Below are 21,145 nucleotides of genomic sequence, written 5' to 3'. Positions count from 1 at the left end.
CCTTTTAAAAAACAAAAAACAAGCGCGTCCATGCTCACAGGTGTACACACGGGTGATCACACCCACAAACTACACCCTTTTTGGCTCCTACCTCAAAGCACACTGTGTTCTGTTGATCTTATGTGCTGCACAATAATGTTTAATATTTAGTATTTACTGTCATATTCCCATATATCATTGTGATGTTGTTTATTCTATTACTCTTGTTCTCTTCTGCTTGTTTTCTTTTTTCTTTCTCAGCAGGTGACCCAGGTGATTGATATATGCTTTTTTTTTCTTTTTTCTTCTTTTTTTTCTTTTTCTGCTCATTCTGTTGGTTTTTGTCTTTTGCCCTTCTCCCCCGTCCCTCTTCTCAGCTGTTTCTCTTTCCCTCTTTCTTTCTCCTCTTCTTTCCCCCAGTCAAGTCTGTCCCATGTTCAGTAAGTGAAAATAAAATAAACAATAAAAGGTGAATCAAATGGACCATTATGGCAAGGCTGGGATGGTCAGTTTGGTAAAGTAAATCCTTTGGGCATCTTTCTTTGCCTTTAGACAACAATTCTGATGGCAAAAGAGCCAAACGGGACAGGCCAAAAAAAAAAAAAAAAAGTAAGGAACAGAGGTGATTTGAGTGGCTTTGAACTTGGCATGGTTCTTAATGCTAAAAGATCTTGTATTACTGCTGATTTACTGTGATTTTTCCCATGCAACCACTTCTACAATTTAGAAAATTATCTGAAAAAGAGAAAATCTCCATTTGCTGTTTGTGCGTTGTGAAAAATGTGAAAAATGGCCACACTGCTTTAAGTTGATGGGAAGGAAACAGGAACTTGTTAACTCCTTGTTACAACAAAGGTATGCAAAAGAGCATCTTTGAATACATAACACGTTGAACCTTAATCACATCAGCGGCAGAAAACCCCTTCTGTCAGCTAAGAGCAATAAACTAAGGGTGCAAATCACAAGAGCTCATCAAATTCTACAATAGAAGAGAGTGGACAATGTAAAAGTATTGCCTGGTCTGGTGAGTGTTAATATGGATCAAAATCTCTAAGGAATGTTTCAAACACCTTATTGAATCTGCATGTGGTAGAATTAAGCCAAGGGAGATGGGTCCAACTAGTCCAGCTGGGTAGTCGGAAGCTGTGGCTAATAAAGTGTCCAGTAACAAGTAAACTAATGAAGCTCATGCGCAAGTTCAGATAGATAGATCTATGGCCTCACATTTGTCCGCTCCCAGGTGCTGTCAGCTTAATCTAAGCTTATCACTTCCACTTTCCCACACTGTCAAACTGTTTGTGTCATCACTGGTCTAGTCCAATCAACTTCTCCCTAGGTTAATAGCACTTAAATATAGTCCATCTCTTTGGTAATATGTCAAACTACTGCTATGCATCTCACTTCACTGCAAGCCTACTGATTTAAAAAAAAAAAAACTGACTAGCTTAGTTATTTATCTTGAGTGGCTTGTGCACAACAGATTACAACATTAGAATTTATTACAAAAAACCTTCAAGGCCTTTCCTCAGTTAGCCAGCAGAAAACAGTGGGGAACACAATAATCTAATAATGTGATTCCTACTACACAAATGGTCTCTTTTTCATAAACACAAACTGCACAAAAAGACTCACACTGCACTGTGCGCAAACAGAGTATTCAAGATTCAGGCTTTATTCTACAGAAATGCTTTTTGTTTGTACATGAAGTTCCATTTAATGACGTTGACCCAGCAAGACCCTGAATGAGAGGGGTCTATCTCTTTGCAAGGTTTCTAATGTTAAAAGATTGCAGGCTTGACTTCTCCCTGAAAAGCTCTGTGCAGCTGAGGAACGGGGCGACGCAAAAATTGTCAGCTCTTTCTTGGCTCCCTTTTCATATTTGTCATATGAAGCACTTAGAACATAAAAGGATGCTTATTGTCTCCAGATCTCTAAAGATCTAAGCAGGCTCTTTTAAAGTGGTAGTACGAGAAAAAAAAGAAAAAAAAAAAGAAAAAAAAAAAGAAAAAAACATTCTTTACATCCCTTCAACCATTCTCTACTATAGGCAACTCTTTTAAATATCTTACAGAGAAATATGTAGAAAAACAAATGCAGAAAATTACATGCTGATATGTTGTATAAAATATGGATGTAGCCACTGTGATGTCAGCCGCTGGTTTGTGAAACTGAGCATTCTGGTCATCATCATCATCAAAGCAGAAACCAATTCAGTTGAATTCAGTTCAGCACGGCTTTATTTATATAGTGCCAAATCATAACAACAGTTGCCTCAAGTCGCTTAATATTATAAGATAAAGACTGTACAATAATAGAGAGAAAACATACAAAACTCCAACAGTTAGATGCCCTCAAAGCAAGCACTTGGCGAAAGTGGGAAGGAAAAACTCCCTTTTAACAGGAAGAACTAGGCACCATCTGCTGGAATAGGTTTCTTTCAAACTGAAAGAAACAAAGATAAAATAAATCCAAGTAACTGTTTCAGTGCAAATGGTAAACCCAAGTCAGGAGACACTAAAAATAGCAGGAAATGAGAATCTAGCAGAGAATAAGGTACATGAGCAATCTAACAGCCAGTAGCCCATTTTTATTCATGTTACGCAGAAGACAATTAGTTACAGCGCCATATTTGCAAAAGCATCTAGTATTCAAGTGATAGCATCTCAACAGCCCTATCTGCCACCAAGGACACACATTTCCGTTGGAGCCCGTTCAGGTAAAGCGTTTGTGTGAACGTTCACTCTTTTCCGTTTCATTTCGTTTCACCAACACAGGATTTGTTCCTGATTTAGCAGGAACCTTTCCTCAACGTAAATTTTGTTTGTCCAACCAAATACAGCAAATTTCTCTGATTGTGTTGAAGCGGCCGTTTAATCTACAAGTGAAATGGATTTCTGCCACAGTCACTATTGTTTTAAATGAATTTTAATGTCGAGGGAAATATTCCTAGAGCTGGGAGAATTATGGTAAATAGCGATTTTCATGGGCTCAGTGGATGCTGTTTTGAAATAGGGCTCCGAGCTGTGTCAGTGTGGTGCATAATTTAATTTAAATTTCTGTAAGATTAATGTAGGGTGAAAATTACACGCTCGCGGGATCGAGACCTGTACTAAAGGCCGTAAGAAATGCTGGGAAAGAAGACCGGCTCATCTTTCTAAATTAGATGTGTCATTGGTGACTACATATTAAGCCTACCGACAAGGCAAGGCAAGGAGCTTACAGATGGAGGCAAAAAATAGGACAGTATACCCTCGCTGTATGGTGTCTGGCAACAGAAGCGAGGGATCAATTTCAAGTATATGACTCACTGTACCCCAAAGGTCCAGGGTCTCTGATTGCAGCAAATTACAGCTTAAAGGGTCCTTCATACTGTTACACAAGTGCTCCAGACACACTGGCTGATGTCTGTGATGACATGTGATGCACTGGGCAGGGTTGGGGTGTGTATCAGAGTGTGTGTGTTGTTGGAGGGCAGCGGGCTTTAGTTCTTCCTCCCACTATTTATTTTTTTTACCAAGCAGGGTGACGGGGGGATTCGAGTGAAGCAGCCAATGTGTCAGATATATAAAATGAAGGGAAATAATTATGCCCTGACAGCAAACTGCATGCATGTGCCTCAGCTGCTAAGCAGTGCAAGGATGCCTCCTCAAAGAATATGTTTAATGAATTTCCTGGCTGCAGCAAAACAATATCAGATGAGCTGGTGGAAGTCCAAACCACGGCGCTTCCCAAGCTTCTGTTCAAAAATGCTAATGTGATTTTAAAATAATATGAAGCTTCAGCCTGTTTTACCTTGGATGGTCCCTGGGAGCAGTATGGATGGCTTCTCTCATGCTTTCGTGGCACATGACCTTGAGTGCTTTATTAATTTCCTTATTTTTTTAGGGCAAGACCTCGGGCTATTCACCTAAAAGATGAGTCAGGGGATCACTTGAGGCATTAAATCTCAAATTAGACAATTTCCAGTTAAAAAGACTTAAATAGTTCATTAACTGCTTTAATTATATATTTTTTTTGGCGGAAGAATAGTTAAATTACAATTATCAAATTAGCCTCGTTGCTTTATGTGAAAGCTTCCCTTTCAATTAGTCAAAAGGTTGGAATTATTTAAGATCTTTGGTGACCAAAGTCTGGTTAGCATCCAATCGTGTCAGGATCGTTCAGGGGAAAACCTCCATGCTGGATTACAGATAGGACTTTAATAAGATAAACGCAGGAGAGATCGTCTTGCGGAATAATCCAATTGTGAAGTGGAGATGCTTTGAAAATGCTTCACTCAAACTGGCATTTAACCACTTGAATTAGAAGTCTTATTCACAACGAGGATAAACTGTGCTGGAACAATTGGTTTCTCAGCTGAAGGCTATGAATGAGAAACTGTGTTTGCTTTTGGAGAGAAGAGATGTGTGTTCGTTTTTTGACAGATAGCTATAATGCCGTTTACTCGAGGAGTTAAGTGACCGAGGATGCACAGTTCTCGCACTGACTCATTGTGTTTTGAAATGCGCTGCACTCCATGTGTCATCTCTCTAAATGTGTGAATAAGGCTGAAGATCATCTGCATTGTGGCGCTTGAAAACTCCTTTCCTGACTGACATATACTAAATCTCTTTACTGCCTTTTGTAAGATCTAAATATAAAGTGAAATATATTAGTAGCAACAACGAGGGGAAACAACAGTTTAGTGCATATTTATTCCCTTGGAAACAAGCTGTGAAAGCATAAAGGGGTCAGATTTACATGGTTAGCTTGCATGGAGTCATAATGTATAAATATGAACATTCCTCTTAAATCATATTACCCTTAAAATTGCATTTGTAGAAAAGAAAAGCCTCATTCTGTCATTTGCAGCAGCTTGAAATTCTCATAACATAGGAGTGTGTTACAGGATTTCTAGTCTAGCTCTACAGTCAGAGTAATTTATCATGATGATTGCTGTACAATAAGGACACCTCGGTCCACCACGGTATGTGCAACGCCTAACAAGCCACCAAATATTTCGTAGAAGATCATATAGATGGAATAAAAAAGGTAGTGTGTCGATAACAACTTAAAATTCAATGCTAGATGCAAAGATATGTAAACAACCATAACAACCAAAATCTAAAAAATAAAATAAAATAAAATGTGATTGTCTGAAATCAATGGCTTATAGCTGTAGATGATATATCACAGCCATTCCTTTGGGGGCCTTAATGACAACAAGCTATTATAAAACAAAGACAGAATAAAATTGCACTGATGCAGACAGAAGGTTCTAAATAAACACTTTACATCCAAGATTAGACAGAAAACACAAAGATCCAAACAAATCAAGAAATGAAGTCACTACAATGATCAGCGCACACTAATCATGATGAAGATGAATGAAGACTCGAAGAAGATTGCAACCTATTTTGGCTGTAATAAGGAAATAAGTGGGATAAACCCGAACGTGTCAGTCACAGGGCCAAAGCAGGGAGACCTGCAAGCATCCACTCTTACATCTACACCTATTTTTAGAGGGTAGCTTTTTAATAATGACAAATCTTTTTCTCAGTTAAACATGTCGCAAAATTCAAACAGCTTTAGGCTACAACTGTGTAAAAATACGACCTTTTAAATGTTACAGCATGTCATTATTTATTTAGCACAAATTAAGTCAAAATGCAGTGTGTGGAAAAACAAAGTGCACCCTTACTGCTTTCAGAAAAATTAAGATGGATGGATGCCATGGAAGAAAGACATCAGCTATGATCTTAAAGAAGCAACTGATGCTGCTCATCAATCTAGGAAGAGTTACAATGCCATGCCCAAACAATTTGAAGTCCATCTTTCTAGAGTCAGAAAGGTTATTCACAAGTAGAAACCATTCAAGACAGTTGTCAATCTTCCCAGGAGTGGACATCCCAGCAAATTCATCACAAGGTCAGACTGTATTATGACACGCATCCATTTCCTTCTGCTTATCCATTTCAGAGTTGCGGGGGTGCCGGAGTCTATCACAGCTGTCATAATGCAAAAGAGATGCACCTTGGTCAACAAAACCCAGGAGCTACATCTCAGGCTCTACAGACCTCAGCTGATATGTTAAAATTCATGACATCACAATTAGAAAAAAGACTGAAGAAGTATGACTTGTTTAAAAGAGCTGCCAGGATAAAGTGTCTTCTCCCTAAAAAGACTGTGGCAGCAAATCTGGAACAAACCGCTAACCTTGCTGGATGCAACCAAACTGGAGATATTTGCTCACCACATGTGGCAAAAACTAAACACAGCACATTAGCACAAACACCTCATACCAACTGCAAAGCACAGTGGTGGAGGGGTGATGGTTTGGGCTCCTTCTGAATTTTGGCTTGGATTTTGTTAAATAAACAACAGCACTATGTAATATGGCATGTGTTGCCAAGTTGTACTCACCTACAGATTTTATTATTATTATTTTTTATCATATCTGGGTATGTAAAACCTGAGAGGAGGAGCGTGCACTTTCGTTTTACCGTGGCTGTATTTTTAGTACAAGCTGGGACCATTGTTCACGAGCAGCAATTTCTGCTCCCTGTGTGCTGTGCCAACAGCCTGTCGAAAGAGAACCGCCACTTCTTCATCTTCTTGATGTATTGAATCACTTCTTCCTTTCCTTCATCTAGTGGTCCTTGCTGCTCGCCTCAGCACATCGTAGCTGAACACCTTGCCTGTCTGAACCCAGTCCTGCTTCGCCAGCTACTGACATACAGATGCTTTAATTAGGTGTGGGTGTTACAGTGCAGACCTTTAGCTTTAACTTTCAAGGAGAGCTGGCACTGAATCTTGACAGTGTACAGGTGTGTAAGTTTAGTATTTTACATTCACCAGTATATTTAGCCCGTCACATCATTTAGTGTCACCTATGGAAGTGTGCTGAACCCCCCCAGTGCAAAAGGCAAGGACATTCTGCACATTCGCCTTTCTATAGCATGTTAAATTATGCGAAAGTACTGAGTAGCCAATGAATAGCTATTAATATGATGGTTGGGGACGTGGACTCCTATATTACATTTATGACCCTCTGAAAGGCTCAATAAATCATTTCACTGCTTCAGTTGAGCAGTTCCACTTTTATTATATATAATTCATTGACATAAATGACCCACATGTGACTCTGTAGGATCATATAGCAAAGGGAAGTTGCTCTAAAATGAAATTCTATGTCTATCTGTATGTCTATTCTGTATATACCATTCCATCATTCACTGCACAATAACTGCAAACCAGACACGCAGGCACAGCCTGTGATTTAACAGCAAAGCCTCTGTCCCAAGGCCATATCGTAATTTCTCCCTGGCCGTTTTCCACAACCTAAAGTTATAGTTACTGGGAGCATAAAATTCTTGTAGTAATGGGAATAATTGATGACTGGCTATTTATGGGGATGGGTGCAGTCTGGCGTAACAAGGTCAGAGATGTGATTTGCAGGACAGTGCCTGGAGAATAAAGAGAAAAAAAAGGGGACCCTTTGCCTCAGATAAGAGGGAACAGAGAGCGGAGGAAGTTTGATGTTTACATTTAAGGTGAATCACAGCAGCTCAGAACAGGATGCAGTAGTTCATCCAGTGACACGCTCAAAAGCACAGTTCAGTTATGAAAATAACTGAAGAACAGATTACACTGCATGATGTGAGACCCATCCGGCGCTCTGTTTTTATTAACTGCAGTGTATTTTCATCAGCTTGAAACTAAACAGCTGGAAGTGCAAGTATATCATCTGTTCTAATGAGGAGCACATTGCAGTGTCACTTTAAGTGGGCTGCATTAATGCATTCGTAGCTCTATAATTAGCAAGATACAATTTTGCAAAACAGGTTATTCAGCAGTGACTGCGGAAGCCACCGCTAAGCTGATTTGATTTTCTGCCTCACCTGTAAGGGGCTGTTAAGGAGGAAGGAGAGGGAGGGGAGGATGGGGTGATTGGATAGGAGGCAGGGACGTAGTAGAGTCACATAAATGTTTTCCTTGAGCAGAAGATGGTGTGATTTCAAATAAATAAATTAAAAAAAAACTCCAAGAGTCCCTCTGGCTGTAAACAGCTGCATATTTCAGGGTTAGTGATAGACCACACTTACTCTGCTCGAGCATTTTCAAGCTAATCCCAAGGATTAGGAGGAGGTAAGTGTTACCTGTAAGATGCTGAATCTTGTGCTGAAACAAACTGGATTTATTTATGATGCTATATTGTTTTCTATAAATAAATAAATAAATAAATAAATGTGGGGGTGATGTTGCTGACCATGGTGCTGAAACCACAATTTTTATATGGGTACACCTATTATCAGTCACTGTAGGGACTGCTGGTCTTTTTATAGCTAAGGCATTGCTCAGACGACTTCTAATGTATTTCTCGATAGCTTGATGTCAGTCTCATTCACAGCCTGACATTATAAAATCTGACGGGAGCACCTTTCTCTGTCCACCTACAGCGCTATTATTTTTTCGCAGGCAATCACCATTAAGAAGAAAAGCTGTTTTGTATCCGAATGGAAGCATCACCAATAGACTCTTAAGTGACAGATGGCCGGCTAAACAGCCTCGCAGTGTTCTGGTGCTGACTGTGATGATTTAATTAAATTAATCATTTTCTCAGGCCATTTTCGCGGGACAAATGAAGTTTCCCAGTGGGTATTCCACAAAGCCCAGTCGAGAGAAACTCGATTACAAGTTGTACACAGCCGCGATCCTGCGCACAAATTGGATCTGAATTACATTCCGCGAAATATGGATTAATCAAGATGGTGTGGGTTAGAGGAAATGCCACGGGAGTGGTGGTGGCACGAATATCATCCATCATAAAGCAGCATGAGCCGTGTCTCCTCAAGCCACATCTGATCCCTGCAGAGTAAGACTAATTAGCGAGAGGGAATGTTTTCTGAGCAGGATGAAAACTCTGACGGGCCCGAGACGTCGTCTCCTCGCGCACCACGCGCATCTCAAAATAAAGCGCTTCCCTCGTAAAAACACGCGCGCGCGCACGTCTCTCGCACGCCCGGAAAGCCAGTGCTTATCATTTGAGTGCACTCAGTTCCCCCTCCAGACCACCAGTGTGGTTCATTCCAGCGCCTCTGTATCCTCAGTGCGAGGTGTGCTTCTGCTGTCATCCGCACTGAGCGAGGCGGTTCAATCACTCCTCTGACAGAGCAGCAAAGTGAAATACGATGGAGAGCGAGCAGAGCTGGTCTTGTGCTGGACGCGTATCTGGCAACGGGGTGAGTTAACAATGAATTGATACGAATCATTGGCCGCCCAGTGTTTTTTTTTCCCCTTTCTTATTTTCTAACAAGCAACGGGGCTATAATTTCTTTTTACACTGGAGTTCAAAAGTGGGAACGCGTTTTGTGAGGTGGTGTGTAACAAGTGTCTTTGGCTTGATTACCGTCTGCAAGCAGAGACGAGCGCAGATAGGAAACCTCACGGGACAAGTGATCTCCACTGAGATGAGATTTCTGACTATTAAAATGGTAAAGTTTGATTGTTTTTGTCAAATTGCCGTAAATTTCACAGAACCACATAAAGAGTTGTAAAGATCATGTGATCCGAGGATTTGGAAAACAGGAGACCCACAGAGAAAGAGAGATTAGACTGGTATGAAATCATGGTAGAGGTGCTGAACGCACAAGAGATTTAGAGGTTTGCTTTATGCTGCCTTGCGCTTTTATTATCACTCAAGTCAGAGGACACATCTACATAGCTCCCCTCCATACACCTCCAAATGTCAGCTCCGAGATTCCCCATGGGGAAAATTGTATAACAAATGAATATACAACAGTTTCAGAGTGGCGAGCTTAACACAACGAGTATGTCATCCACACTCTTGCAGATTTAATCAAAAGGCTGTGGAAGTGCTTTTGGACACAAAGATGAAAATGAAAATAACAAAACAAATTCCTTTCTTACCCAACTCTGTTTCTGGAGTAATCCAGGGAATATATTGTTTAAAATTGCAAGCTGATTGCAGTAGTATTAAAAAAAACACATATAATCAGAAGCAGCATAAATAAAGGGAAAGCAAAACTCTTTCCCTTTTACAGCAGGAGGTCAGAAATAAGTGCAACAATAAAAAGCAATCATAGCAAACGTATAAAAGGCATTCTCCTATTTTTGCTGCCCCCAATCAAATAAAGGAATGGCTTCTTGATTGCTGCAGTATTGGCTGCAGTGTGGTTATCCTTCAAAAGAGTCTGAAGTTCAGAAACAGATTTCAAATGCAGATAGATTTGTTCATTTGAACTGCATTATCTTTCGCAGGTCTGTCAGAATCATGAAAATTCGTCACGGTTATAAATATCATTTCTCTTTGGTCCTCCTACCACAAAGTACGCTGTGTACAGATCTTCTCAGACAGATCTTTTCTCAAGTAAAATCCCCAAAAGGATGGCAAGCGAATATGCTCAGTGAACCAGCTGGCACAAGTATTAAGACAACATCTGACCTGAACTGACATTTTCCCAACACAGCTGTGTGGAATAACATTAAAAACGAGATCTATTCAGCTCTCATGCTTTGATTTTGCCATCTTAGACTTTTCTGCCAGTGTCTCACTCTTCGCTCTTCTCCCATATGCTTACACATACAATTTGTTGTCTTTTTTATTCTTTCTGCCATGTGCCTCAGACTTTGAGTGAGTGACAGCCGTCTTTTGAGACACCTGGCCTGTGATGTCCCTGGAGAAACTGCAGCATTGCTTTGCCAAATGCCGCATGTTTTGATTGCCTCTTCCTTTCATAACAGTTGTCCAATTTCATGGCTATTAGGCTTGTTAATAGGAGCGGGGAGAAGAGAGAGCACAGAGCCCATTGGTGTGCTTGAGGTGGAACCTTTGATTAGAGGGGATGGATTGTGATGCTAAGAGACGGTGTCACATGTCACTTATGTATAGAAACTGATAGAGACGTGGCCGGTGTTGTTATTACCCATCGGGCCTTACTCATAAAGCCCAGTGATTGATAAAAGGTAACTCAATCTGACACGGTCCCTTGGGTGTAGAAGCATGAATGAAGCATTTCACAGAGTTTATTTTAGTTGCCCTTCTTGGTTGGTTGTACTACAGGGAAAAAAAGGTAGAATTTGGGCAAACTTTAGCTTATTTATCATATTGATTGTTTCATAATATAGCCAAAAGTAATGCAGCCAAACAGCCAGAAAACTTTCATCCTACTCATTAAATTCTGTAATTAAAAAGAAATTAATAAAAAAAAAAACCTCAGTTACAGCCAATTATTTCAGCAGTATGATGTGCATTAGTTGTGGTCATTATCGACACTTTGCTTCAAGACCTTGTAAAAAAAAAAAAAAAAAAAAAAACCCGAGCTAGAAGGAGAGCCATGCAAAATGAATGCTTTTATTCAATATTCCACATCACAGGTACAAATCTGCTTTAAATGGCTCCGGTACACTGGGTCAAGCTCAGAAACTGTGATCTGTGCTTTTAAAAAGCTTGGGAGGATTCCCGAAAGACAGAATAAGTCATAGGAATATGCTAAAGCAGGAAGAGTAATTTAAACTGTGAATGTATAAATAAGGACTCACGATTAATGACTAAAATTAACATTGCTAAATTAGGTTTGTCTGAATATGTGTCCCAAAACACGATGCATGAAATCATTATTGCCCCGAGAGATGCTGCTAAAAATGAGGCTCCTGTGAGTCAGATGTGTATTGGCTATCATACCAGAGTCCTGTGGATAAATAAACCAGTAAAGATTTTTAATGTTAGGCAAATGCGTTTGTATATTTTTCAAGTTTGTTGGTAATGTGGCCATTTATCGAACTTTTTCTCTGGTGAGGGTGTTGGTCTCTTCAGAGTGTTTACAGTAGTTGCGAGCTGTACAGATCAATACTTTACAAACAGCCAGCTGTCAGAATTGAAGTGGCTGGTGTTTTAGGATTCATTGTTTCTGCACTGTTGAAAATTGTGTAGAGCAGCTCGCCGAGCCTCTCCTGTGAATCTATTGGTAGAGCTGGCATGTCAAATCTTTTCATTCCGAGCTTGAAACTGAGACAGTTGTATGGTAATGCGCAGGGTCTCTCAACCACACAGTCTCGTTCAAAGTGAAACAGATTCCCCTTCCTGCGACAACAGAAAGCACACAGCTCCGCAATGCTTAACGGTAGAGCTGGGCGATAGAACGATAACGATATGTATCGCGATATAACTTTTAGAGAAATTAAGCTATTGTGATAGACCTCGCCGCTCTTGTCCTCTTTTTTTTTTTTTTAAAAGGTCAGCCAATCCAAATTAAGTAGCGCAGAGCCGAACCAATCACAGCCGCAGCATCACGTCGCGTGACTTGTTACGTACAGCACAAGTGCCAAGCCGCACGTGTGTTTGTTTGGGAAGCAGCCAGCGGGTAATGGAGGAAATGAGTGTGCCGACTAGAAAAATCAACCGAGCGTGACCGAAGAGAAAACAGATGATGGTTCCAATGCCGGAGAGATTGTCGAACGGAAGAGCCATAGAAGTTCCGTAGTGTGAAGGTATTTCGGCTATTTCAAGTCTGACAAAAAACAGAGTAGCGTGCACTGTAAATTGTGCCGAAAGCAAGTCTGGAAATACAATAAACTGGAGCATGCGTCACACTGTGCGCCACGTTATTGTTTCGGTGAAATGAATTTCTACAATACTGTTACTGTTAATTGTACTCTCTGCAGTGTTTAAATGCTTACATATACACACAGTTACTGTCCCTCCACACTTACGACTCGGTTCTGCTTCTATGCCGCAGCTTTGTTTACTTTTTCCCACCGAGGCTTCTAGACTTCTGATTGGCCAACATTTCGGCACGGTTAGGAATCTAGCGCCACCTGCTGCTTTGGCATGTTCATAGCAGCGTTTTCCTTCATTTCTGCCTTTATGTGTGGACGGGATTATTTTTTAAAACGAAAACGGAAAATCTCCGTTTTCAAAAATACCCGTGTACGTGTGGACGTAGCCTCAGTCTCTGACTGGAAGCGCTAATTCGTCATTCGGCTTTTGTCAGACTAAAGTAACTGTTAAAACTGTTTGAAAAGCTCAGCTATACAACAAGGAGAGATTGAGAATTTCCTTTTAGTTTTCAGTTTATTTGATATTGACAAAAGTTAGTCAGTTTTGTCTGTTCTTCTGTAAAACAAACTAAGATTTATTTTTAGAATTAATATTTTGTTTCTAAGTGGAATTGACAATTTAGTCTGTTTCGTTTGTTCTATTTTGAAACTTAAACGCTTTAGCGGCTGCCTTTTGTGTAGTTTGCAATATTTGCCTTTATTTATCTGAAAAAGTCTCATGTTCCTTAAGTACATCTACCCTGTTGAACTTATTATGGGAAATAAATATTTAAATAAAAACAAGCTGCTGATTATTTCACATTTTACTTGTGAGCAACGGCACATTTAAATCTTACAAATATAGTTATTTGGCTTATATCGTGATATATATCGTTATCGCCTGAAATGAAAAAAACATATCGTGATATGAAAAAATCTCATATCGCCCAGCTCTACTTAACGGTTGGATCTCTCAATTAAAAATGAGATCTTCCCAAATGAGTCTGCAACAAAGACTCCACTTAAAACTGTCCATTGTGCAACAGGCCTGACTCTGATGGAAATCAAAGGACAGCAGTGGGATGATAAAACTGAATATTTATGGCCTTTTCCTGAACCAGAGATGTCCCCGAGTACTTTTGAGCCTTTTTAACAGCAGATGAAATTGCACTTGAAAGTTGTAGGCAGGTTGCTCGACAACTGAAATGAGGAGCTCAAGTGCCTTTTACTATTGTGAACAAATCACTGAACTACCTCTTTGGTCAATGACACATAGGTGCAGACTGGTGCATTTGCACACTCGTGCAAACCCAGAAGTAAAAGCTACTAATTATTTGAGCACTGCATCTTTAACCTTTAGTGTGTAGGGCACTGTTAAGGTTTAAATCTGTGTCTTTTTCTCTCACCCTGCTGCAGAATGCACGAGCTGTCTGCAGACGCTGTCGCTGAATCGTCTTTGGCTGCAGGGCTGTGAGCAGCTACCATGACGTACCCTAACACCAGCACGCTCACAGTCAACTTCACTGGAGCTTTGGACGGCCATGACTCCGGAGGAAACATCTACCGCCCCTTTTCTGTCTTCAGCGTTCTCACTCTCACTTTACTGGCGATGCTGGTGGTGGCCACCTTTGTGTGGAACTTGCTGGTGCTGGTCACCATCCTGAGGGTGAGAACGTTTCACCGAGTGCCCCACAACCTGGTGGCTTCGATGGCCATCTCAGATGTGATGGTGGCGGCTCTGGTCATGCCCCTAAGCCTTGTCCACGAGCTGAACGGCAGACTGTGGAAACTGGGGCGCGTCCTGTGCCAGGTGTGGATCTCATTCGACGTGCTCTGCTGCACAGCCAGCATCTGGAACGTGACGGCCATTGCGCTGGACCGCTACTGGTCCATCACTAGGCACCTGCAGTACACACTCAAGACACGCAAAAAGATCTCCAATGTGATGATAGCGCTCACTTGGCTGCTGTCCTCTATCATCTCCTTGTCACCGCTCTTCGGCTGGGGAGAGACTTACTCAGAGGGGATGAAGTGCCAGGTGAGCCAGGAGCCTTCCTACACCATTTTCTCCACCTTTGGGGCGTTTTACCTCCCTCTTTGTGTGGTTCTCTTTGTTTATTGGAAGATCTACAAGGCTGCCAAATTTCGGATTGGCTCCCGCAAGTCCAACACAATCACACCCATGGCTGAGGTAATTACTTTAATTTTATATAATAACTCCTCACGTAGGTTACAGTATCACCGCTCTCCCTTTCCTTCATCAACCAGCTATTGCCTCTGACCTGCAAATATGGATTGCTGTGCGGCTATTTTTTATATTGGCTGATAAATTACTCTGATGTGATCAGGGAAACATAAGTATCCGGTGTGTGAGCATAAAGCCATCCTGCTCATCACCATCAGACTGTTAATGTGCGTAGGAAGAAGGTAGAAAACTATAAATACTACCTCCGGCATCTTTCATGAAACATGCATCTGGCTTTGGTGTTATTATAATCAGCAGATACAAAAAGTCTCTCCATTAAGCAAACATTTAATCAGGGAAGTTTTCTTTTCACTTGGGTTTACAACACATCAGTGATAGATTACGCTACTTTTACAGTCTTACAAAAACAATCCTTTTCCTTAAACTATGAAAGGCTACTTATAAAGTCATTTAGCATCCAGGGATTCTCAGGCTTTAGCAAGCAGCCACAGAAGTAAAAACAAAAACAAAAAAATGCAAAGTGTTGGGATTTTATTTATCTCATTTATTAATTTCATTTATTTAATGTCCATAATTTTCCCAATTCCTCAAGATACACATTTGTTATGCAAACGTGACAAAATTATTAACTCTTGGTCAAGGAGGGCCGATCACCCAGTAAATTATCCACATCTGTTATTGCTTTGATGAACATTCGTGTCAAGTTTCATTACACAGACAATCATTCATCCAGCTATAGCAATTATACAACGCGGAATATGTTTAATTTGTGATTTTTGTTTTCCACAGACATATCCACCACTGGTTACGTTTTATGTCGCTCAGTATTTCGTCAAAGTTTGCTCTAATCATTTCCAAGCATACACCGAGCCCTCCAGTGTGCCTGCACCGATGTATGATGTGAGCAAGTGGCATCAGCATCCAAGATAATAAACTTCCTACACTGATCCATTAAAAACACCCACTCACACACATACATAAACACACAATGCACCAGAAATAGAGTTCACTGAGGTAAGATTCCTGACCTAGTTGCACAGATAACTTGAGAATGCCAAAAGCCTCAAGAAAATGGCTTGAATGACTCCACAAATCCTAATGCATCAGTCTTTTGGACTGTGTTCAAGCTTTCAGTAAAAATTTACTGTCAAACTGTGTTGACAGCATTTTATATTTTAGCCCAAACATAAAATAACTGCACAAACATTAGCTGTAAGCCAGCTTCTTGTCCCTGTGCACTCACGAAACAGATTCTAAACTAATACGCTGATATTTACCTCATGCAATCGCTTAAACTTACCTAAGGATTAATCATTGGATTAAACGCTTAAAAACGTGAACTTTTTACACATCTTAGACTCATTCACCTGCTGTATATAAAGGCATACTTGCAGTTATATAAGTGCCCATTTTAGCAGCTGCATCTTTTACTATTATATTGAACCATTTCTTAAATTATAAGCCCCCATGCCAGCGGCAATATGCTTTTAACTCCTGGCCTCTGCTGTAAAAGGATTTGCTTCGTCTATCTCATCCGTTATATTGTACAGTGACCTGTATTGATTCAACTAAATTTACTCCAGAGAGTAAAAGTTCCTGTACCGGAGTGCAGGTTCTTGCTTAAATGTTGTACAGGACACAACAGTGTAGACTGTTGTCCTTTCTGCTTTTCTTCCAACACATTTCGACAGATAGTTTGTCTTTATAAATGCTGCGACCTGAACTTAACCGGATGAACAAGAAATAACGTCGGCCTTGAGATCCACCAGGCGACAGTAAGAGAGGAGAAAGTCAGAGGATAAATGTTGACATTTCTCTTCCTGGCTGTGCTTGTGTTTGCAAAATGGAGAAAATGGGCTTCTGGAAACTGCAGATTAAAACACAGCTCTGGCTTTAGATTCTCAGTGTGTGTGTGTGTGTGTGCGCGCGTGGAATGAAAGAATAAGCTTTGGCTTGTTGATCAACCAGCTGATCCACACATCATTTCCCCACCAGCCTAATATCCATCTTCTGCTGAGCAGCCTCAACATTTTCACTTCCACATTTGCTTATCTCTGACCTGCATTGTAGAAGACATTGCTTTGCTTATTTAAGAGCTAATCAGATTTCCCAGATTGATTAATAATTCGATGGGTTAAGTGATTTATTTCCTGATTGGCTGTCTCCTAGGTAAAGGAGGAGACACAGCAGCCCCAGATGGTGTTTACTGTGCGCCACGCCACCGTGACCTTCCAGACAGACGGGGACACGTGGCGCGAGCAGAAGGAGAAGAAGGCTGCACTGATGGTAGGCATTCTGATTGGCGTGTTTGTGCTCTGCTGGATCCCCTTCTTCATCACCGAGCTCATCGTCCCGCTGTGTTCCTGCGACATCCCACCTATCTGGAAGAGCATCTTCTTGTGGCTGGGCTACTCCAACTCCTTCTTTAACCCACTTATATACACCGCATTTAATAAGAACTACAACAATGCCCTGAGGAACCTCTTTTCCAGGCAGCGATAAGCCGTTCTGCAAGCTTGGCCGACACGCTACACCAGCATCTGCTCCACAGTGTTAGCCTACTTCTCATGACGAATCTGTGTCGGCTACTCCATCACTATCAGGTGGACGGTAGCCTAACACTGTATATAACAGTCACCATAATGGGCTGTAGACTAATGTTTTGAAGCCGGGAGTTCAGTGTTTTGGTGACTGCAAGTATGGTTTTTGGAAACCAGAAGTGGCAGAAGTGTTGGATGGGACTCCTGAACCCCAGGACGCTATGCAAGCAGTGCCCAAAACCGTACCCAGCATTATTGTCTATTTTTGCTATAAATGGGACCACAATTTTCAAAATGAACACCATGCTGCTTTGGAGAGGATTTAAAAATAGCATTAGAGACCAAGAACTCAGTAGCCAAATGTTTACTGAGCCTGTATCTCAAGTGTACATTGGGTGGGGGTGGGTGGGTTCTCATGGAGTGCTGTACAGTCTGACTACTTGCCACAACCAGAGAAGTTGTTCGCTGCTGGCCAGTAGGAAAGATGCAGGTTTAAGGAATTCAAACACTATGAGAGCGCATTTAGACACAGTTCTCACAGCCACGAATGGCACCATGGGCCAAAAGTGTCATCATCAGTGCTGGCTCACCCTTTGGTGTTGTTTCAGCTGTTCGAGTACCTCTGGGTTTTTCTAACCAGGTGCCGCAGCCAGGGTCAAGACACAAATCAATCTTTTAGCAGCATTTTAATGATATATAAGTACAGAAGCTTGGCGATTCACAGATTTTACAGAGGGAGGCTTCTTTGCTTCTGGTTTTGACATCTCCTCTTATACCAGCACTGCAGTGGAGGTTCTCTCTGAAGGCCGACACCTGTTGTTCAGGAGGACACTGTGGCGAGTACTTGTGCCCTCAGCACTTATATAAGGGCCCAATTATACCTGCCAAATTGGTCGCTTTGTGTACTGACAGAAATCGCACACCCGCATCCGTTTACGCTTGCCATATGACGATTTTGCGGCAATGGAAAAACACTAAAGGTTACGGCGAGCATACTGGGTCCATAGATGGTAAGGAGCTGTAGCGGCATCACTCTTTTTGTGCAAAGAGACCAATCTGGCGAGCATAAATTAGCCATAAAAACCCAGAGGTCCCATCTATTTTTATGTAGTCTATAATGATAACCAGAAACTGTGTTTGTAAGAAAAAAGAAAGAAAAGTCTTTCAGTTTTTTTGGTCTGTCTATTAGAGAAAGTAACCTCACAGCTGGACTGAGCTAATATGTCCGCAAGAAGGAAAATAAATTGGTTGTGCTGCGGCGGCAGCAGCAGGTACGGCGCTGTCTACATGTTAGCTTTCTCCCGCCTCGCTCATTTCAAGCTTGTTAACGAGAAATGCGTGTTAACGTGCTTGTCAACAATTTCATCATGTGTGAGCCTGCTGAGATTAAAAAGTAGAGCTGGAATAAAATTTCAGAAAAGTCGGGTAGAGCTGAGCGAGCTGAACTTCATAAATGATAAATTGAGAACCAGCTGGGGAATTTGTGCTGTAACACATCAAAATACTCATCGTCAGTAACATCTCAAGCAAAGGATTTTATCTAATTATAGAAAAGATGGGTTGTAGTACACAACCCTCTAGGAAAACTGTTGAAAAACCGTCTACCTTTTAGCTAGATACACGCTGTGGTATCACATAAAATTCATTCAGACATGCTTGCTGATAAATGTGCATTCTGTCCTCTAGTGCTGACGAGCTACACACTAATATTTCTTGCACTTTGTCTACACACTAGTGAGGGTTTAATGAAAGCGGAGAAAAATAGCCACACAAGACATTATTTTCATTTGTTTGAATAAATCCTTTGTTGAGAAGCTGCAGCCACAAATGATCACATCTTACTCCTATTCCAATAACAGATGGATACAAAAGATCTTTTGACTGTTGCAAAGCCGCTCAAAGCATTATCACAATAATAGATTCCAACACGTCAGTCGGAATTGAATTGAGCTATAAAAATAGGGGCGTTAAACTTGATTATACTGTAGTATAAGGGTTACAGGAGTAAGAAAACCTGTCAAGTGACCAACGTCCATGAACAGCTCAAAAAAACCAGACACAAAACACAGAGATGATAGAGCTGATTTTAGTGTTTTCCATTTTTAGATCTTTTTGTATCACTCCCCTGTTTTCCTGCATAAATTACTTTCTACATAATCATTCCCCACTGTGGAATCGGTTAATGAACCTTTACTTTTTGTGAAATAGACTGTGTTGTGAGGAATCAAATATGAGAAATGGATTTTAAATAAAAAAAACCCAAAATGCCCTACAGTATTATGCAAATTCTTCAGCTGCCCCACAGTTTTTTAAAAGAATTTGTTAGGGAATGTCAGAAATAGGTGCAGTGAATTATTGAGATGTGCAAACATAAATGAAAATACAGTATTTAATGCGAAATCTGAGTTAATTCTAATGATCTTGAAAGTCAATATTTGGCTTGAATGCACAACCTGAACTCTCTTGGGAAACTTTTCATTTCTTCAGGAATAGTTTTCCAGGTTTCCTGAAAGCTCTTTTTTAGATGTTGGCTACCTTGTCTTCTATATTTCCTCAAGATGATCCCACGCTGCTTCAGTAATGCTGAGGTCCGGGCTCTGTGGAGATCGATCAATGACCAGAGGAACACGGATCAATGATCAGTGTCAGAGGAACACAAATCAATGATCCGTGTTCCTCTTTGTGTTTTTCTGTCCGAGTTATACTGCACTGCCAGTGTGTTTCAGTTCAATTCAATTGTATTTCTGTATCAAATCACCACAACAGTTGCTCCAAAGAGCTTTAATGTTTGGGATCATTGTCGTGCTGAAAGAAGCCAGACATTGTCCAGATAATATTGCATCGTGGCTCAAAATATTTTCCGTTTTCATAATTCCACCAGTTTGGTCTGGATCGACAACAACACTGACTGAAATCAAGCACTAAGCCATGACAGCTCCTCCACAGTTTTACAGATGGCTGTAGATCAGGGGTGGGCAACTCCAGGCTTCGAGGGCCGGTGTCCCTGCAGGTTTTAGATGTGTCCTTGAACCAACACCGCTGATTTAAATGGCTAAATTAGCTCCCTAACATGTCCTGAAGTTCTCTAGAGGCCTTGTAACAAACTAATCATGTGATTCAAGTGTGTTGACCCAAGGTGAGATCTAAAACCTGCAGGACACCGGCCCTCGAGGCCTGGAATTGCCCACCCCTGCTGTAGATGCTCAACATTGTACCTTTCTCCTGACCTCTGAAGATAACTTGAACCAAAAATTTCAAATCTGAATCATTACTAAGACCTGCTGCCACTGATTTTCAGTCCAGTTCTGGTGCAATATGGCAGACCTGAACCGTTTTCCCCTGTTTCCCTTCCTTATTTATTATTATTTATTTCATATTCTGTATAGTTTTTCATATTTATATCCTGTTCATATCCTGTACATAGCTTGTACTCACTACAGCCTGTACATACTTATAGTTATAGAATATTCACAACATACTTCATACCGTGTACATTATAACATACCATAATAGACCCATTTCTGTAATATACTCACATATCTATATTATTGCTAATATATATTGTAATATATCTATATCACTAAAGCACTTCTGGATGGATGCAAACTGCATTTCGTTGCCCTGTACCTGTGCATGTGCAATGACAATAAAGTTGAATTCTATTCTATTCTATTAAGAATGGCTTCTTGTTAGCCACACTTCCGCTAAGATCATTTCAGTGAAGAGTAGATGGATTCACTGAACGGCCAGATGCATCTCTCAGGTCAGGTCTTTGCTGGATTTGTTCCTTATTTCTTAACAGCATGACTTTAACATAACGTTCATCTGCTTTCAGTAGTTTTTTTAAGCCTGACACTTATTTAGTCCTCCACTTTGTCAGTTT

General features: G+C 40.8%; 1 protein-coding gene across 1 annotated transcript; it reads left to right on the top strand.

Annotated features, from left to right (window-relative positions):
• Positions 1-9,060: 9,060 nt before the first annotated feature.
• On the top strand, positions 9,061-17,640 carry htr5ab (5-hydroxytryptamine (serotonin) receptor 5A, genome duplicate b). Its single transcript, XM_085468258.1, has 3 exons — positions 9,061-9,200; positions 13,933-14,707; positions 16,892-17,640. Exons 2-3 carry the CDS (start codon positions 14,000-14,002, stop codon positions 17,222-17,224), a joined length of 1,041 nt encoding a protein of 346 aa, XP_085324384.1. The 5' UTR covers positions 9,061-9,200; positions 13,933-13,999; the 3' UTR covers positions 17,225-17,640.
• The last annotated feature ends 3,505 nt before the right edge of the window (positions 17,641-21,145 follow it).

The sequence above is a fragment of the Copadichromis virginalis genome, linkage group LG9, assembly GCF_057382275.1.
Source record: "Copadichromis virginalis isolate Kocher_CV1m ecotype Utaka linkage group LG9, C_Virginalis_male_GT1.1, whole genome shotgun sequence".
Classification (NCBI taxonomy): domain Eukaryota; kingdom Metazoa; phylum Chordata; class Actinopteri; order Cichliformes; family Cichlidae; genus Copadichromis; species Copadichromis virginalis.
The sequence above is the reverse complement of the archived record's forward strand: the minus strand, read 5'-3'. Positions and strand labels throughout refer to the sequence as shown.